The 20,363-nt window shown below is 46.5% G+C and overlaps 1 protein-coding gene across 3 annotated transcripts; it reads left to right on the top strand.

Moving 5' to 3' along the window:
* Position 1: 1 nt before the first annotated feature.
* On the top strand, positions 2–15,790 carry CUNH14orf93 (chromosome unknown C14orf93 homolog). 3 transcript variants are annotated; one of them, XM_027390636.2, is made up of 8 exons: positions 2–61; positions 214–332; positions 1,244–2,383; positions 6,609–6,926; positions 12,012–12,073; positions 12,235–12,338; positions 14,351–14,463; positions 14,742–15,790. In XM_027390636.2, the coding sequence occupies exons 3-8, from the start codon at positions 1,781–1,783 to the stop codon at positions 15,168–15,170; spliced, it is 1,629 nt and encodes a 542-aa protein (XP_027246437.1). In that variant the 5' UTR covers positions 2–61; positions 214–332; positions 1,244–1,780; the 3' UTR covers positions 15,171–15,790. The 3 variants fall into 3 exon arrangements, with proteins under 3 accessions (XP_027246437.1, XP_027246435.1, XP_027246436.1); XM_027390634.2 differs by having other exon boundaries at positions 1,123–2,383; XM_027390635.2 differs by having other exon boundaries at positions 211–332; positions 1,123–2,383.
* Positions 15,791–20,363: the final 4,573 nt, after the last annotated feature.

The following is a 20,363-nucleotide window of genomic DNA, read 5'->3' as shown; positions in this document are numbered from 1 at the left end:
TCATGTGGTTGCTGGGAATTGAACTCAGGACCTCTGGAAGAGCAGCCAGTGCTCTTAACTGGTAAGCATCCTCTCTAGCCCCTTGAGTTAAGTTTTTATAGTGAATATTTAGCCTAGGAAAGCTATTTCTTCAGTATAAAGGGAGCAAATTAGAGGCTTTTAAACTTTTCGTCTGTTTGAATTCGCTCTCTCTCTTTCTCTCTTTGTAAGCAGACTGGATGTGAAATTTATTACTGAACAAGGTTGGTGTCACCTAAATGGGTTCCTGCAGCAAGGAATTTAAGGACATCTTTCTCCTTCATCTGCAGGACATCTAGGGCTCCGGACATTGGGTAAGTTTCCCTTTAAGTTACCACAGGAATCAAGAACAACACTGAAAAAAGAAAGAAAGAAAGAAAGAAAGAACAACACTGTATGGACCCGCCCAGTCTCCCTCTCTCTCTCTCTCTTTTTTTTTAAACATTGATCAGTTTATTAAAGAGGGGAGAGCAAGAGAGAGAGATGAAGAGAAAGAGAGAAGGTAAGAGAGTAAGAGCCGTCCCAGTCTCTTAACATGGCCCTAGATAGCCTGGAACTCACTATGTAGTCCAGGCTCTTAATGGCTGGGCCTTCTCTCCAGCACCATTTTTAGGAGTCTTACTCTGAATGCATCTGTGTGAAAATTGTAGCATATAATAATAAATAATTATGGCAACAAAATTTTTGGTATCAGCTTAAATATATATTAGGCTGCAAATAGCAATTAGCAGGTTCCATCTTCTTCTTTGACCATAAGAAAGCCATAGAACTTCTGTGCGCGTCTCTTCTCTGGGCCTGGCTAATACTTGCTTCCAGCGTTGTGTAGATGAGACATCCTGCACCAAGTGTCCTGAACTCCTTAAAGGATGGTGTCAAAGCAGCAAGGGGCAATACTGTTATTAGAGTGATGACAGCAATCAGAGAGAAAAGGAGGGAATAGATCTCCGTTTTCTTCCTTGATCTTGTCATCTTTCTTTCCACGTGTCTTTTCCTGTTCCCTGGGTTACAGTGGGCTTTGGGAATGTCCTTGCTTGGATGCAAGAAGAGTGCCTTGAGCCCTCTGGAACTGTACTCATCAGAACCTTTGTTCCTTTATTCTTTCAGTGAAGACTGTGTGACACCAGTGTGCTGTGTGGTTAGGGAGCGCAGGACCCACCAATAGAAGGCTGAGGAGAAGCAACCATGGACTGTGTGCAACTTCACCCACTAGTTTACTCCTCCACAGATCCCACAGCCTGGAGCCCCAGCCCTTCTGACCACCTTCCATGAGAAAGGAACGTGAATCTTGAAGCCAGTGCTTGCCTGTTGAAGGCCAGTTCTCTAGAATACTTGTGAAGCTGTCCAGCGGTGTGCACCCGGTTATCCGGAACACTTGTGAAGCTGTCCAGCAGTGTGCACCCGGTTATCCGGAACACTTGTGAAGCTGTCCAGCGGTGTGCACCGGTTATCCGGAGCACTTGTGAAACTGTCCAGCGGTGTGAACCGGTTATCCGGAACACCGGTGAAGCCGTCCGGCAGTGTGCACCCGGTTATCCGGAACACTGGTGAAGCTGTCCAGCAGTGTGCACCCGGTTATCCGGAACACTTGTGAAGCTGTCCAGCGGTGTGAACCGGTTATCCGGAACACTTGTGAAGCTGTCCAGCGGGGTGCACCCGGTTATCCGGAACACCGGTGAAGCCGTCCGGCAGTGTGCACCCGGTTATCTGGAACACTTGTGAAGCCGGCCGGCAGTGTGCACCCGGCTATCTGCATCCAGCAGCTATGTCCTTCAGTGCCACCATTCTCTTCTCCCCTCCCAGTGGCAGTGAAGCCAGATGCTGCTGCTGTACTTGTAAGAGTGAGACTAGCCAGGGCAGCTCGGGCTCTCAGGGTGGGAATCCTCCTGCCAGCACCCCTATCACAGTGACAGGACACGGCCTGGCAGTTCAGAGCTCGGAACAGCTCCTGCATATTATCTACCAGCGGGTGGACAAGGCAGTGGGTCTGGCTGAGGCCGCCCTGGGTCTTGCTCGGGCCAACAATGAGTTGTTAAAACAGCTCCAGGAAGAAGTGGGTGAGCTACGGCAGGGCAAAGTGTGCACCGCTGATGAAGATGGGGAGCACCGAGCCCGCAGCCCACCACCCGAAGAGCCTGGACTGCTCAAGGGGAGTCCGGGGGAAGCCTGCAAGACTCTGTCTGCCATGGAGGAGGAGTGTGACAGCGTGGGCAGTGGTGTGCAGGTGGTGATCGAGGAGCTGAGGCAGCTGGGGGCCGCCTCCACCGTGGGGCAGGGGCCCTTGGGCTTCTTCGCGGCCCCCCAGAGAGATCTGCGGCTCCCAGGATGTGCTCTGGCTGCGGTAGAGGGAGCCCCTCTGCTCAACCCCGTAAGTAACTCCCAGTATGGTTGATCTGCCCGTGCCTCTGGAGATCCTGATCATTTGCCTTCCTCTCCTTTACTCTTTAAGCCTTTCTTTCACTTGTATCTGTGGTAAAACAGAAGAGCACCCACCAAGAGTCCTCCACCTTCAGGGACAGCCAGCACTCCTGCTTCCACCCTGAGCCTTTTTGGCAGGAGGTCACTTTTGGTGCAAGTGGTGAGGTGGTGCTTCCCACCTTCTCAACAGCTCCAACGTGGCATCTTTTCCACAGCTGTCTGGCTGCTCCTCCAGCTCTGCTGTTCCTGGCCAGAGTGCCTGCCGTGCACAGACGGCTCATTCATATTTTATCACGGCCTTCAGCTTGCCAAGATGGGCTTCAGTACAGAGATGGGAGTGTGGAGGGGAAGAGGGGAACAGTGCAAGGAGAAGCATATTAAAGGCAGGTGAAACTGGGCAGTGGTGGTGCACCCTTTAATCCCAGACTCAGGAGGAAGAGGCAGGTGGATCTCTGTGAGTTCAAGACCAGCCTGGTCTACTAAACGAGCCCCAGGACAGCCAGAGTTGTGACACAGAGGAAACCTTGTCTGGCAAAGAAAGGGAGGGAAGAAGGGAGGGAGGGAGGGAGGGAGGCAGGCAGGGAGGGAGGGAGGGAGGGAGGGAGGGAGGGAGGAAGATCTCTGTGGGAAGAGGAGGTACTGTTTATTTGATGGAGACAAAGATTGATGGGATCTTACTCTCTAGCCCAAGCTGGCCTAGAACTCACTCTGTAGGCTTTGCTATTTTCAATTTCCTTTCTTTCTTTCTTTCTTTCTTTCTTTCTTTCTTTCTTCCTTTTGGTTTTTTGAGACAGGGTTTCTCTGTGGCTTTGGAGGCTGTCCTGGAACTAGCTGTTTTTGTTTTTTTTTTAAAGATTTTATTTATTTATTATGTATACAGCATTCTGCTTCCATGTATATCTGCACACCAGAAGAGGGCACCAGATCTCATAACGATGGTTGTGAGCCACCATGTGGTTGCTGGGAATTGAACTCAGGACCTCTGGAAGAGCAGTCAGTGCTCTTAACCTCTGAGCCATCTCTCCAACTCCTATTCTCAAAATTGTAGCAATTCTTCCACCTCAGCCTCTCCAGTGCTAGCATTACAGGTGTGAGCCACCATACTTGGTTTCAAGAGAATTTACTTGGGTAAAGATAAAGTGACAGGTAGGCAGAATACTGGGTATGATGGCATATACCTTTAATTGCTTTTCAAGATTTATTTTTTTAATTTTTAATTATGTATATATGGGGGGTACATGTGCACATGTGTGCAGGTGCACGGGGAGGTCTGAAGAGGGAGCTAGAGTTCCAGACCGTTAACTAGCCACTCTGTGTGGGTGTTGAGATGCAAACTCAGGTCCCTAGGAAGAACAGCAAATACATGCTCTTAACCATTAACCCATCTCTCTAGCCCCCTTTAATCCTCCCCCTTTTTTTTGTTTTTTTTTTGTCTTTTGTTTTTTGAAACAGGGTTTCTCTGTGTACTCTTGGCTATCTTATAACTAGCTTTGTAGACCAGGCTGGCCTTGAACTCAGATATCCACCTGCCTCTGCCTCCTAAGTGCTGGCATTAAAGGTGCCGCCACTGCTGCCACCACCACTGGCTTAATTGCTTGCTTTTGATACCAGCACCTCGGAGGCAGAGACAGATGAATCTCTGTGAGCTGAAGGCCATCAGAATATACACGGGAAGTTCCAGGTCAACCAGGATCACAAGACCCTGTCTCAAAAAAAAAAAAAAAAGAAAGAAAGAAAGAAAGAAAGAAAGAAACAGTGAATAGGAACATAGAGGGAGGGTGTGAATAGGAACATAGAGGGAGGGTGTGACAGTGACAGGAAGACCATCATGAGTTTGTGACCCACCTGGGCTTCATGGTGAGTTCCAGGCCTGCCTGAACTACATATAGAGATCCTGTCTCCTAAAAAGGAAAACAAAACAAAACAAAAATTAGCTGAGTGGAGACTGGAGTGACAGCTCAGTGGTTAAGAGTGCTTACTGCTGGAATGTAAAAGAAAAATGAATAATAGTAATAATAATAAAGTGTGCTGACTGCTTTTCCAGAGGACCTGAGTTCATTTCCCAGCATCCTTGTCAGGTGACTTCTAACAGCCAGCTCCAAGGGGACCCGATGCCTCTGGCCTCCTGGGATCTGCACTTCCATGTTCATATTCACACACACACACACACACACACAACACACACACACACACACACACACACACAACGCACACACGCACGCACGCACGCACGCACGCACGCATAATTAAAAATAATAAAAGCATGCCTTTTAAAAAGGTGGGGGCAGAGAGGAGGAGGGAAATGGAGCAGGAAAAGACATAGAAATACACAGTGCGGGCTGGAGAGATGGCTCAGCGGTTAAGAGCGCTGACTGCTCTTCCAGAGGTCCTGAGTTCAATTCCCGGCAATCACATGGTGGCTCACAACCACCTTGAATGAGATCTGGTACCCTCTGCTGGCATGTGGGCAGAAGACTGTATACATAATAAATACATAAATAACTTTAAAAAAAGTCATTAAAAAAAAAGAAATACACAGTGCTACTTCAGTTTTTCAGTGCTCAAGGGCATCTGAAGAAGAGAAGGCTGGCTAAGAAGAACTGCAGAAAGGCACTCAAGGGAGAGAAGGAGACAGAAGGATGGCAGAGATCACAGAGACAGGGAATGACAGGTGCATCGCACTCTACAGCCAGTCTTCAGCTCTCTCCCACCGTCTGTCTGCCCACTCTTTTGCCTTTTGCCCCCAGTACCCAGTAAAGAGTAAAGATCCAAACACACAAGGTGAACGAGAGGGCGGGAACTCCCAGCCCATCTGCTGACTATGAGGAATGAGCATCTAGACCTCTCCTCCAGACACTAGCCTACCATAGCAATTGACTGTCTCTCCTAAAGGCTTAGCTTTGTAGCAATGGCCACTGTACCTCACCCTCTCTGCCTGGCTTGGGCCTGAGAGACAGGAAACAGGAGGGTACCCAGGCCAGGTGGTGTTTGCACTGGGAGGGGGGCGGTTCTTTCAGGCAGGGGAAGGCTTCCAAGCTGGCAGGATGGAATTAGCTTTTAGATTTCACAGCACGGAAGGCAGCTCACAGGTCTGCAGATCTCAGCTGCCTCCTCCGCACCATTCTGTATGTGTGTGGTTTCCCCCCACTTTCACTGTTTTGTTTTCTGGGCTGCAAAAATCCCCACTCCTTTCCTTCTCCTGTCTGCTTTGCTCCCCCCTTTTCCTTGCCCCGTGTGTCCTTGACTGCACAGGCGTCAGCTGGATGTGAAGGCTGAGACTATGGGGTGTGGCCTGGCCCAGACTGGTACCTCCAAGGGACTAGAGGGTAACCTAACTTAGGTTTCCGTTGTGTGTGTGACATCCTCTCTAGGGGTTCTATCTAGGCATTTTCCTGCTTTGCTCTTGTCTTTTCTCTCATTTCCCCTTTTTATTGTTGTTACTGTTGAGTGTTCTTGTTTCTGTCTGCCTCAGTTTCCCCTTCTTGTTACCGATTTCTCCCTGGTGCCTTTCAGACAGAACACTTAGCTAGATACGTTTCTTTTGTTGTTTGTTTTGATACAGGGTTTCTCTCTGTAGCCCTGGCTCTCCTGGAACTGTTCTGTAGACCAAGTTGACCCTGCACTCAGAGATCTATCTGTCTCTTCCACCCAAGTGCTGGAATTAAACATGTGCCCCACCCCATCGCCCCTGAGATACATTTCTTACACTCAAGAATGTATGCCATAAGTAAACTGTTCACATAGAAGGTCAAAGCATGCCTTGTTCATGTAAGCTGTTTTGTGGCAACAACCCAACATTACAGGTCTTGTTCACATAAGAACAATCAGCCTGAGGCTGGAGAAATGGTTCAGTGGTTAAGACCACTGGCTGTTCTTCCAGAGGACCCAGGTTCAATTCCTTAGCATCCAAATGATGACTCACAGTCATCTAAAACTCCAGATCCAGGAAATCCAACACCCTCTTCCGGCCTCCGCAGGCACTGGACACATGTGGTGCACAGACAGACATACAGGTAAAACACCCATACACATACAGGGGAAAAAAGAATGATCTGCCGATTTCCTGCTGTTCTCAAAAAGTCCCAGAAATGAGCCATTGGCACGAGAGACTGCTGACCTGGCCTCCTCCTCTGCTCTGCTGGGCTGGTAATAGACTGCTCTTCTTGTGTTCTCAGATGGCAGATGACTATGTAGCCTCTGAGGGTGCAGTACAACGAGTGTTGGTCCCTGCCTATGCCAAACAGCTTTCACCAGCCACACAGCTGGCTATCCAGAGGGCATCCTCAGAGACAGGACCGGAAAATGGAACCAAGCTCCCAGCAACCCGCCCTGAGGACATGCTTGGTTCGGCAGCACTGGACAATGCCATGGAAGAGTCCGGTCCTGGCGGCACTGGGGAACTGGGCCGCTCGATGGGATTTATTGGCTCCCCATGCAGGATCCGAGGAACTGGGCAGAAAAACTCCAGGCGCAAGCGAGATCTGGTGCTCTCCGTAAGTGAGCTCATCAGTTTCATTCATTTTTATTTAGTTTAAAAGAGTGGGTTGACTTGAAGCCTCCAAATAGAATGAATAGTGTCTTAAATCCTACTGGAATGAGAAGGATAAAGAGAGACGTTATTCCGTAACCTTGAATATCGGCAGAGCCGTTTCCATTGCCTCGTCTTTTCGGCTTGTCTAGACAGAATGGTGTCTTCCCTTTAAAGAGAAGAGAATTCTCTCTCTCCGTATTCCCATAATGTGATGGGAAGATCTTTAAGGACTTAGCAGACTGATCCCCGAAGGGTCGGGTTTTAGCCAATGTGCAGGGTAAGTAACACGGGACATCTCGAGTGGGAAAGCTAGAGTGTCCTGAAGCAATGTCAAACCCCACAGAGGCGGGAGGGAAGCCACCAAGCTAGTGCCGTCTGCCCAATCACAGAGCTCTGGAGAATCCAGCCAGGCAGAAAGGGACTGGCCAGGAAGACTGCCTAACATTTTCTTGGACAGGATAGGAGCCCCAGGGACACGCTGCTGAGCTGAGAGCCCCCAGCATGGCAGCCAGTGGAACCCGAAGACCTTGTAGTGCAGTGGTTCTCAGCCTGGACTAACTGCCCTCCAGGGACATGTATAATGACTAGCCACTTTTCAGACTGTTATGGCTGGTGGGTAGGCAGAGGTAGAAGCCAGGTAGGTACTGTACTGCGTGTCCCTCAATGTGCATTCCAACTCAACATGTCAATAGCGCAGAGGTTGAGAGAGTTCCTTCTGTGTGAGTGTAGTCTCTTGGATCAACTGTGAGCTCAAGAGCTTTGTGGGGTGGGGGTGGGGGGCTTTGTTTTCTTTGTTTGAAACTGGGGCTCGAGAAACTGAGTAGCCCCAAAGTCACTACATAGCCAAGGCTGACCTTGAACTCCTGTTTTTACCTCAGAAGTGCTGGCTGGAATAATAAGCATATACACCACTAAACCCGGTGTACTCTGAATGTGTTTTCTTATTTATTTAGAAGCAGTTGGAGTTTACTAAATATTAATCAATTAATGAGAAGTGGGGGCTCATTGACCTAGTTGACCTATAACTTGCTATGTAGACCAGGCTGTCCTTGAAACTGAATCTTAATATAGATTTTTAATATTTTTTTAGTGTGTGTGTGTGTGTTTGTATACTACATGTGTGCAGTAGTCTTCAAAGGCCAGAAAGTGTTATATTCCCTGGAGCCAGAGTTATATGTAGTTGTGAGTATCCCAGTGTGAGTGCTGGGAATCAAACTTGGGTCCTCTGGAAAAGCACCGGGGATCTTAACCACTGAGCCTTATCGCAAGCCCTTCTTAATGCATTAAAAAAGAAATATATATATATGTATATATACATATATACATGTATAGTGTGTGTGTGTGTGTGTGTGTGTGTGTGTGTGTGTGTGTGTATGTCCCATGTGTGTTTATGTATCCTCAGAGGCCAAAAGAAGGTGTCAGATTCTTTGGAACCACAGTTTGAGGTGACTGTGAGTCACCTGACATGGATGCTGGGGACCGAACTTGGGTCCTCTGGAAGAGCAGCAAGCCCTTTAGTTTATATTTTAAGTACTAGTGTTAAGAGAAAGGAAGGTACTCATGGAAAAAGACACACTTAGAGAATACCTGTAGTCCCAGGGCATGGGAAGCAAGGCAGGAGAACATTGAGTCTCAGACCAGCCTAGGCTACAAGCTAAGTCTGAGGCCAGCCCTGGCACTACAGCAAGAAAGACTGTTTCAGAAAAAGGAAAACACATTATTGAGCAAGACTATTGGCTTGCAAGGGAAGAATGGTTATAGGGCCTTAGAATGCTAATCTTGAGCTCTGGAAGGAGCCCAAGAGCTCTCTCTCTGATCTGCTGGGATGCCTGTGGATGCTGCTAGGGACCCTGTGGACCAGGCCAGTATGCTTAACTCTTTGGAATGGTGCAGATGCCAGCCACCCTTGGGGAAGTATATTTATTTTTAGCTCACTCAGGAGGTAGATGAGCCAGCAGCCTTTACAGTCTCAACACCTACCATCTAGAGTACTTTCCCTTTGCACTTCAAGTCTAGTTTGATTTTTTTTTTTTTATCATCTTATCTCTTCCAAGCTACTAGTCTTGGAAGATAGGCAACTCCTTTCCCTTTTTTGAGAAGTCACACTTTTATGAAATTGTTCACCTATTCCTTTGTGATTGCTTACATTTGGACTTTAGTTTCTAGTTTTTTAAAGATTTATTTCTTATCTTTATATGTATAATTATTTTGCCTTCATATATGCATGTGCACTGTGTGTGTGCCTGGTTCCCACTGAAACCAAAAGAGGGCACTGGATCCCCTGGACCTGAGCTAAGTAAACTTCCATGTGGGTTCTGGGAACTGAATCTTGGTCCTCTGCAACATCAGCCAGTGTTTTCAACTCTCTCCAGCCCCCTTTTAAAAAGATACTGTTTCATGCAGTCCAGGCTGGCTCCAGACCCCCTGTATGATTGAAGCTGACCTTGAACTTCTAGTCTTGCCTCTTCCTCCCAAGTGTTGTGCCATCATGCAGAATTTGAGGCTAATAGTACCATTCTTCTTCATAAATGGAGGCTGGAACTACTAAAAGCTGATGGTGCTTTCCTATTTTGTATAGTCACTCAACTCTAGAGATGGGGGGTAGGCTGGGCGTTTCTGAATAGGAGGATATCAGTTTTTGTAATCTCCATTGACTGCAGGGGCTTGGGATGAAAATATCAGGAAAAAAAAAAAGCTAGATATAACAGAAGTCAATATAAAACCCTTCATTGAAACTCAGAGTGTCAGCCTGGAATGGCTCAGAGGTTAAGAGCACTGGCTGCTCCTCCTAGAGGTCCTGAGTTCAATTCCCAGCAACCACATGGTGGCTCACAACCATCTGTAGTGAGATCTGGTATCCTCTTCTGGAAGAACATTATATACATAATAAATAAATAAATCTTTAAAAAAAAAAACCTTAAAGTGTCACAAGGTGGTGGTGGCATACACCTTTAATCCCAGCACTTGGGAGCCAGAGACGTTTGGATCTCTGAGTTCAAGGCCAGTCTGGACTACTGAGTGAGGTCCAGGACAGCCAGTGGATTTAGAGAGATCCTGTCTCAAAAAAGAAAAACAAAAATGTTTGGTCAGATTCATTGTGGGAGTGCCAGGGAGGCAGAGGCAAGCGGATATCTATGAGTTTGGGCCTAGCCTAGTCTACATTGAGCACTCCAGGCCAACTAGGGCTACATAGTCAGATCCTGCCAGCCTCCGTCAAAAAAAAAAAAAAAAAAAAATTCAGAATAAACTGACTCAGAAAGAAGATAGGTGTCTGGGAGATAGCTCAGGCTTAAGAATGGTTACTGCTCAGGCCGGGCGTTGGTGGCACACGCCTTTGATCCCAGCACTCCGGAGGCAGAGGCAGACGGAACTCTGTGAGTTCTAGGCCAGCCTGGTCTCTAGAGCGAGTGCCAGGATAGGCTCCAAAGCTACACAGAAGAAAAACCCTGTCTTGAAAAACCGGAAAAAGAAAAAATGGTTACTGCTCTTACAGAGGGTAGGGTTGGATTCCTAACACCCACATGGCTCACAACCATCTGTAACAGTAGTTTCAAGAGACCTGTTGTGTCTTTTGACCTCTGTGGGCTCTTGCATGCATGTGATGCACATACTTACGAATACACAAACACATACATAAATGTCTATGTTCACAAACCCATATGTATGTTTGTATGTTAATGTGTAAGTTTTTTAAAAAAGGAAATAGATGTATGTGAGCAAAGCTGGCAGCCATAAAAGGAAGTGCTGGCTACATTCAAGTTACTTTCCAGTTTTCATTTCTGTTGTTTTAGATTTATGTTTTTCAAGTCTCATGCGTGTACTTCTCAGGCTTGTGATAATTTTTCATTTTCTTTTCAGGCTATCCTGAAACTTGCTCTAAAGACCAGTCTGGCCTCGAACTCAGAGATCTGCCTGCCTCTGTCTCCTGAATACTTGGGGTTAAAGGCAAGGGCCAATACACCCAACTAGTGGGTCATCAACTTTAATAGTTAATTTCAGAATATACTTATATTCAAAGAAATAGAGATAGATGGGTATGGTGTTACACCCCACATCCCAGCATTCAGGTAAGGAAGGCATAAACGCAGGGGTTCAGGACCAACTTCACCACACAGGAAACTTGAAGTCAGCTTGAGGTACATAAGTCTTTGGCTAATAAGAAAAGCAAATAATCTAAATCCTTAGATAATTCTTTGGTTAAGAAAGGATGTATTTTTAAAAAATGGTGCACTCGTGGTGGTGGTGGTGCACGCCTTTAGTCCCAGCACTAGGGAGGCAGAGACCGGAGGATCTCTGTTAGTTAGAGACCAGCCTGGTCTAAAGAGTGAGTTCCAGGACAGTGAGGACTGTTACATAGAGAAATCCTGTCTCAAAAAACAAAACAAAACAAAACAAAATCTGTGGTAGTTGGAATGTATTTGGCCCCCATAATCTCATAGGGAGTGACACTATTAGGAGGTGTGGATCTGTTGGAGTGGGTATGGCCTTGTTGGAGGAAGTGTCTTACTGTGGGGGCCGGCTTTGAGGTTTCCTATGCTCAGAATTCTGCCCAGCGAGTCACTGCCCAGGAAGTCGACTTCCTATTGCCTTCTGAACAAGATGCAGCCAGAATCATGTCTGTCACGCCCCAAGTCTGTGCTCTGTACCATAAAGGACTGAAACTGGAAGCTGCAACCTCAATTTAATGTTTGCTTTATAAGAGTTGCCGTGGTCATGGTGTCTCTTCACAGCAATAAAAACTTAACCAAGACAGGTGCCTAGAAGCTGGATGGTGGTAGGGAGTCAGAGACAGGCAGATCTCTGTGAGTTTGAGGCCAACCTGATTTACAGAGCGAGTCCAGAACTACCATGTCTACACAGAGAAACCCTGTCTTGAAAAACAAACAAATAAACAAACAAAAAAATCCCACAAACAAAAAGCCTAGGAAGTAGAAATGATGATTGGGACACAGAAGAAGCCACACACTGGGGTGATGCTTTTTTACCCTGGGGACCAGAGGAAAGTTTTCCTGACTACTCCTGACCCGATTCTTTCTTCCTCCCCTAGAAACTGGTCCACAATGTGCATAACCACATCACCAATGACAAGAGATTCAACGGCTCTGAAAGGTATGGTCTCTTGAAGACAAAAAGCTTACAGGGTGCTTTGCTGAGAGGGGGATGCTGGCTTGTATCAAGCCAAGGAGTTTACTACAAAGCTGATTCATTCTAGGTGTGTCTGGCTCCTCAGAAGTTGTCTGCCTAATTTTGTGTTTTCTCCTCTGTGACAGCATTAAGTCCTCTTGGAATATTTCCGTAGTGAAATTCCTTTTGGAAAAGCTCAAGCAGGAACTGATGACCAGTCCCCACAATTACACTGATAAGGAACTGAAAGGTAAGGGGCCCTGACTTCCCTCTGCTCAGGCTCTCTGACTGCCCCTTCTGCTCCCCACCCTTGGCTGGGAGGCAGGAAGCGTGGGGATGATTGAGATGGTAGTAAAATAGCACGCGGCTGCTAGCTATGGTACCTCATACCTGTCATCCCAGGGCTGGAGACGGAAGCAAGAGGATCACTTCAAGTTCGAGGCCAATCTAGGACATATACAGACTTCTAGGCCAGCTTGAGCTATGAAGAAAGAGAGAGAGAAAGGAAGGAAGGAAGGAAGGAAGGAAGGGAGAGAAAGAGAGAGAGAGAGAATAGTGCTTGTGCATTTTAAAACCTTTTTTGTTCTCACCTAGAATTTATTTACTTTTTATTTATTTATTTATTTATTTATTTATTATCTATTTATTTTGAGGCAGGGTTTCTCTGTGGCTTTGGAGGCTGTCCTGGAACTAGCTGTTGTAGACCAGGCTGGTCTCGAACACACAGAGATTCACCTGCCTCTGCCTCCCGAGTGCTGGGACTAAAGGCGTGCATCACCATTGCCCGGCTTACCTAGAACTTATTAAAGATTACTTCAAATTTCCCTCTTCCCCTACTCTGTTTGGAATGAAAATGTGAAAAGGACTAGAGACTGAATCTGCAGTCAGGAGTTAGCTTATTATTATTATTATTATTATTAGACAAGGGTCTCACTCTGTCACCTGGCTATCCTGGAGCTGTCTATGTAGAACAGGCGGGCCTTGAACTCACAGAGACACACCTCCTAAGTACCGGAATTAGAGGCATGTGCCACCATGCTGGCTTTTTTGTTGTTGTTTTTTAAATATGTATTTATTTGTTTTATGTTGTATGTGTGTGTATGTCTGAGTGTACACATGTATACCACTTGCGTGCATGAGCCTGCTGAAGTCAGGAGAAGACACTGGATGCCAGGCACTGAAAGCACAGATGTCATGACCTGTCATGTGGATGCTATGAAATCAAATCCAGCCCTCTGGAAGATTAGCCAGTTCTCCTAACTGCTGAGCCATCGCTCCAGCCCTACTCCTTTAAAAACATATTACAAGTCAGGCGGTGGTGGCGCACGCCTTTAATCACAGCACTCGGAGGCAGAGGCAGGTGGATCTCTGTGAGTTTGTGGGTAGCCTGGTGTCCAGAAGGAGTTCCAGGACATCCAGAGCAGTTACAGAGAAACCCTGACTTGAAAAACTGAAAAAACAACCAACAAAGCCAAACCAAAGCAAAAAGGACTATATTTATTTATTTAGTGTGTGTAGTGTGTGTGCATACACATGCTCAGGTATAGTTGTTTGCCACAGTACAAACGTAGAGCTCAGAGGACGACTTGTGGTACTTGACTCCCTGCTTCCAAGGATGGCACTTGGGTCATCAGGCTTGGTGCCCGTCACCTTTTCCCTATAAGCCATCTTGCCTACTCAGAAGCCAGCCCCCCTGACTCTGAATACTATTTCCTGGAGCCAGAGAGATGGCTCAATGGTTGAGCACTGGCTGCTCTTCCAGAGGATCTGGGTTCAATGCCCAGCTCCCATGGCAGCTCACAGCTGTCTGTAACTTCAGTTCCAGGTGATTTGACGTCCTCTTCTGGCTTCTGAGGGCACTGCACAGATGTGCTGCACAGACACGCACACAGGCAAAACACCCATACACATAAAAGAAATTAAATCTTGAAAACAAAAAGCCACAATGTTCTAAGTTTTCTACTTTCCTTTCTCTCTGTCACCTATACCTACTGCTGAGTTAGTTCCTGTGACAGCTGCAAAAAAAGCACTGAGATCTATTGGTAGGATAGCAATAGTAGAGTTTATGCTAGAGTTCAATGCACAGAAGCAGCTGGAGTGAGGGATGTTTGGGAGGAGTTAGTTTTGGAGATGAAGGTGAATCCAAGACGACTGACAGCCCAGCCTGCTGAATGGTGACTCTAACGTTTCACTCAGTAAGCAGTGCGGGGCTGGGGACCCCTGCTCTAGAAGGGCCTGCTTCTTGCTATCTCTTTCCCCCAGGAGCCTGTGTGGCCTACTTCCTTACCAAGAGGCGAGAGTACCGCAACTCTCTCAACCCTTTCAAAGGCCTAAAGGAAAAAGAGGAGAAGAAACTTCGAAGTCGCCGATACAGGGTAGGTCTCTAGGCCTTCCTTTCGAGATCTGAAACCCTAACCTAGATCCCAGGAGGCTGTAGTGGGAAGGGTATGCCAAAGGGCACAACAGCTGAGGATACGGTGGGCAGACTGCGGGGAAGACCGACAGACAGATGGAGGGTGAGCTAACTCTGAGGTCTCACTTGAGGACTGGGTGCATTTAGGCACAGATTTTACATGTCCTTTCTCCCAACATAAACCCTTCCAACAAATCCATAGTCTGTCTCTCCTAATCTTTGTCCTGGGTCTTACCATAGCTTTTTGCCAACCGATCCAGTATCATGAGGCATTTCGGACCCGAGGACCAACAGCTGTGGAAGAATGTGACAGAAGAACTGATGTCCGATGAGGAGGACAGTCTTAATGAGCCAGGTGTGTGGGTGGCCCGCTCTCCCCGATTCCGGGCTCAGCGCCTCACAGAGCTCTGCTACCACCTGGATGCTAACTCGAAGCACGGCACCAAAGCCAACCGTGTATACGGGCCTCCCTCAGACAGACTGCCTTCTGTGGAAGCCCAACTCCTTCCACCCGAGCTTTACAATCCCAATTTCCAAGAAGATGGAGGAGGAGGAGGCAACGAGAAAGGACCGGTCTCTCCATCCTTTGACCAGCCTCACAAGACATCCTGTCCTGATTTGAACTCATTCATTGAAATCAAGGTGGAAAAGGATGAATACAGTCTATAAACGAGGGTCGCTCTGCCTCCTCACTCTCCACAGCCCAGAAACCGCTGGCTCACAGTAATGAGGGTCCTGCAAATCTGCTTCTTTTAACATACTGTCTACTTCAAGTGGAACTGGAGACTCTGGTGGGACAGCAGAACTCATGTAGAAGGCAGGGGAGTGCCTCTCCCGCATGCCAATGGCAAGCCAGAAAATGCTTATTCCTAAGCATAAACAGTGCCTCGGAGGAGCCTGGGATGAAAGAGGGAGAGATGGGTCAAAGAAACACGAGGCCTTGATACATGTCCCTATTACTGTTTTTGCTCCCCATTCCCTCTCATCCCTCCCTCTCACCCTCCCTTGTACCCACAGCTCAGGAGAAACACTGCGGGGGTCTTGTGCTGCCCTGGAAGCAGAACAGACAAGTCCAGGGTAATACTGCCCCCTGGTGGGAAGTTTCAGTCATGGGCTTTCTCTTCTGAGCAGGGGAATATGGGCTTACTGCTATTTGGATATGGGTCTAGATTTGCTAGTTATTGTTTGGATTTTTAAAATGATAGTTATTGTTTGCTGGATTATATGAGAAAATTTTATTATTCCCATATTACATGTGAGGAAATTAAAGCTTAAACATTTCTCATGTTGCCGGGCATAATGAGTCATACTTAGAATCCCAGCATTTGGAAAGCTGAAACTAGAGGACTGCTGTGGGCCCAAGGCCAGCTTGGGCTATATAGTGAGTTCCTGGTTAGCCTGGGTTACAGAGTGAAACCCTGTCCCCCCAAAAAACAAAACGAGGCCCGGCAGTGGTGGCGCATACCTTTAATCCCAGCACTCGGGAGGCAGAGACAGGTGGATCTCTGTGAGTTCCAGACTAGCCTGGTCTACACAGCTAGCTCCAGGACAGCCTCCAAAGCCACAGAGAAACCCTGTCTCTAAAAAACCAAAACCAAAACAACAAAAAAACAAAACAAGCCAGGCATGGTAGTAGAGGCAGGTTGATTTCTATGAGTTCCAGGTCAACCTGCTATCCATAGTGACACCTTGTCTTCAGAAAAACAACAGCTACACAGAGAAACCCTGTCTTTAAAAACCAAAAGAAAAGAGAAAAGAAAGGAAAACAATAACAAAATGAAACAAACAAGCAAAACAAAACAAAAACAAAACAGAAACCCTCCCCTGTCTCACTGACAGTCCTCTTCCATTCTTGTGACCAAGAACACGTAATTTTGTAGCTATTTGTCAGTCTTGTCAGCCAAGCTGTATTTTGAGGAAGGTAAAATGTACATTCAGACATTACAGATTGCTAAATGCGATAGTCTATGCTTGTAATTCCAGCAATAGGGAGGCTGAGGCAAGAGGGTCACAAGTTTGAGGACACCCCGTCTCAGGGAAAACAAAAACCAACCAAACAGGGATGGGTACTGGGGAGGTAAAGGCAATAGTATCAGGAGATCAAGGTCTTCCTCAGTTACATAGCAAGTTCAAAGCCATTATGGGCTACCTGAGACCCTGTCTCCAAACAACAGCAATAAGCTGGTTCTTTCCTAGATGTCATATACTGTGTTGGGGCTGTGGACACCAAGTTGATAGGTTCAGATTGTTAGGTTTCATTGTATAGTCGGGAAGCGTGGCAACAGAGTAGGCAAACGAAAAGCTGACAGGGTGGTCCTGGAGGAATTTGGGGTACAATAGTAGCATACAGACAAGACCGCAGAGCTAACATACTTCTGCAGTGGGGAATGACCTCTCACAGACAGTGATGTTTAAAGTCATACCTAAGAGAGGGGCGGTATTAACCAGGATGGGGGCAAAGGCCAGGGGAATGAGCTAAACAGAACAACAGTACAAAAGTCCAGAGGCAAGAGTGAGTATAGACAACGGTTACTTCTACTGCAGAATGTTTGAGAAGGGCACAATGCTGAGGGAAGCCTGGGGACCTGATGCCACAGACATTAGCTGAATGGCAGCCAGAAATTACCGAGAGGAGTTAATTTGTTTGTTGGGAGTTGGGATTTCAAGTAGCCCAGGTTGATATTACCACATAACCAAGGATAACCTTGAATTATTGCTCCTCCTGCTTCTACCTCTCAGGTCACCATGCTGGTTTTGGGAGTCAAACCCGGGGCCTCCTGCATACTAGGCAAATACTTTACCAAAAGAGCTATATCCCCAGCTCTCACAGAAAAGTTTTAAAGTCAGGAAATGAGATGATCATTCCTACATATTATAACAATCACTTGGGGCTGGAGAGATGGCTCAGCAGTTAAGGGCACTGACTGCTCTTCCAGAGGACCTGGGTTCAATTCCCAGCACCCATGTGGCAGCTCACAACTGTCTGTAACTCCAAGATCTGATACTCTCACACAGACATACATGCAGGCAAAACATCAGTGTACATAAGATAAGAATAAATTATTTTAAAAAATCACTTGGCCTCAGGGTAGAACATGGCTGGAAGGAAGCTAATCTTGACCTTAGCCTGACACTGTAATGGCAGCGGTGGTGGTGATGACAACTGAGATCTCTAGGAAACAGAATGATACAACCGACTTGCAGGATTGGGTCAGGTTTGAGGTTGAGATGGAAGGGGGGTTGGAGAGATGGCTCAGTAGTAAGCACAGGCTGTTCTTCCAGAGGACCCAGGTTCATTTCCCAGCATCTGTATGGTAGCTCACAACCACCTATCACTTCAGTTCCAAAAAATTAGATGCCCTTTCCTTACCTCCTTGGGCACAGGGCACGCATAAAATATGCAGGCATACTCACAGGCGAAACGCCCATACACATTAAGTAAAATAATAATTAGAGGGTGGGGTGGGGTGGGGAAAGAGAGAAGAAATAGCGCCAAGCTTAGGTTTCTGAGTTAGAAGGCTAAGCAGTTAGCAAGAGCTGCAAGAGTGGTTGTAGGCGGCCCCGAGTGGGCCCCAGGTTAACCCAAATATTGGGTGCTTTTGAGGTGGAGTGGAGGTATTAGCATTATTAATGTGGGATGATTGTCAAATTGTCATTGATTTGTTTTCAGACCAAGTACAAAGTAAGCACTCACTTCACCACTGAGCTATACCCTCAGCCCTCTCTTTACCTTTTTTTCCCCCCTGAGACAAGATCTCATTACATGGCTTGGGCAGGTCTTGAACTTACAATCCTCCAGACTCAGGCTCCACCTGGCTAGTAATTTGAGTTTTTAAGTTCAAAACAAAATGTCTGGGTTAAGAAGTCAGTTTACAATGTATGTAGATTACAATCACAGTGTTGGAGATGGAGAAGGCTTGCACAAGTCAGGCCTGGTGGCACATACCTGTAATCCTAGCACTCAGGACGCAGAGGCAGGAGGCTTTTGAGTTTGAAGACAGCTCTCCAAACAACCAAATCCTGTATCAGAAACAGGACCATCTGGATGACTTATTGGCTTGGCTGCCAAGTCAGACAACCAGAAGACCTTCATGGTAGCAAGAGAAATGGCCTCCACATGACCACAAGACATACACACAACAAACAAACGTGATAATAAAAAATAAGAGGGCTTATGAAGCTCCAGAACTAGTTTGGACTGCAGGGTGGCTCCCGAGGTCATGAGCACTAGGACATGCCCCATGGGCACCTCACTGTCCTTTTGCTAGTTTCTGTTTCCTATTATCCCTTGTCAATAGCTGTTTGTTCCCACTGTTCCCACTGTTGCCAAGCAAGCCTTTGGGTGGGTCCTTTTAGGAACTTCAAAACTCTGGTTGTTCTTCCAATGGTCCTGAGTTCAATTTCCAGCAACCATGTGGTGGCTCACAACCATCTGTAATGAGATCTGATGCCCTCTTCTGGCATAGTTGTAAGTACAGATAGAGCATTCATATGCCTAAAATAAATAAATCTTTATATATAAATAAATTTAAATAAATTTCCTCTTTCACCAGGGAGGAGGATCTCTGTGGGTTTGAGGCCAGCCTGGTCTATATATATCATTCCAGTCTAGCATAGAAAGACCCTGTTTCAAACTAAACAACAATGGCTGGAGAGATAGCTCAGTGGTTAAGAGCACTGGCCGCTCTTCCTGAGGACTGGGGTTCAATTCCCAGAACCCACATGGCAGCTCACAACTGTCTGTGACTCCAGTTCCAGGGGATCTAATGCCCTCACAGAGACATACATGCAGACAAGACACCATACACATAAAATAAAAGTAAATAATTAAAAAAACAAGAACAACTAAACAGTAACAAATTACTCTCATCTTCATCTCCCAAAGTCAAAACTTCTTAGAGATGTGTATATAGTTCAGATATACCTGGAAGAACACAAATCATTCTTCCATCTGGAGGTGGGGGTGGGGTGGGACCTTCTGCTGTGAGCAACCTGATAGCTTACCTCATTACTAATGTTTCCAGCCTGGGAGGAAATTTTCAAGATCAGAGAAAAGCTGTAGATTTGACCAGGGACAGGCTGATTCCCTGGGGAAATGAATTGTGAGAGAAAATGCAACTTATACAAAAAAGCCATTTTCCCATTTCCTATGTTGTTTGGGGTGGTTTTGAGATACAACGTAGCCCTGGCTGGTCTGGAACTCGCAGAGATCCTTCTGCATCTGTCTCTCTGAGTATTGGGAACTCCTGGCTCTATTTTTGTGTTTGGGGGCGGGGGAGTTATGTATCTCAGGCTATTCTGGAACTCACTATATAACCCAGACTGACCCCAACCTATCCATTTCCCTGATTCAGACTTCTAAATGCTGTGACTATAGATGTGTAACACTATACTTTCTTTCTTCCCCATTCCTATGATTACTAAAATTATAAAAGCCCAAAATATTTAGATGAAAGTAATATTCATGATTTGTATATGTGCAATCTTCATGGTACCTAAATACAAAAGGAAGTGAGGTGCAGTGGTACATGCCTTCAGTGTGGTATTCAGGAGGCAGAGGCAGCAGGATCTTTGAGTTTGAGAACAACTTCCAGGAGAGCCAGGGCTACATACAGAAACCCTGTCTCAAAAGAACGGAAAACAACAACAAAAACAAAAAACAAACCTTCAATTAAATGTTTTCCTTATGAGGAAAAAAAAAAAAGAGAAAGAGAAATTTCCCATCATTTCCTATTGTCCACCATCTACCATGCTATTTTGGGAAAAAAATGAACTGCCTGATTTGTTTTAGTCAAGTGTGTCTTCTTGCCACCCCTGGCCCCCACCCCAGACAGGGTTTCTCTGTGTAACAGCCCTGGCTGT

The sequence above is a fragment of the Cricetulus griseus genome, assembly GCF_003668045.3.
Source record: "Cricetulus griseus strain 17A/GY chromosome 1 unlocalized genomic scaffold, alternate assembly CriGri-PICRH-1.0 chr1_1, whole genome shotgun sequence".
NCBI classification, from domain to species: Eukaryota; Metazoa; Chordata; class Mammalia; order Rodentia; family Cricetidae; genus Cricetulus; species Cricetulus griseus.
This window is presented reverse-complemented; position numbering and strand designations above follow the sequence as displayed.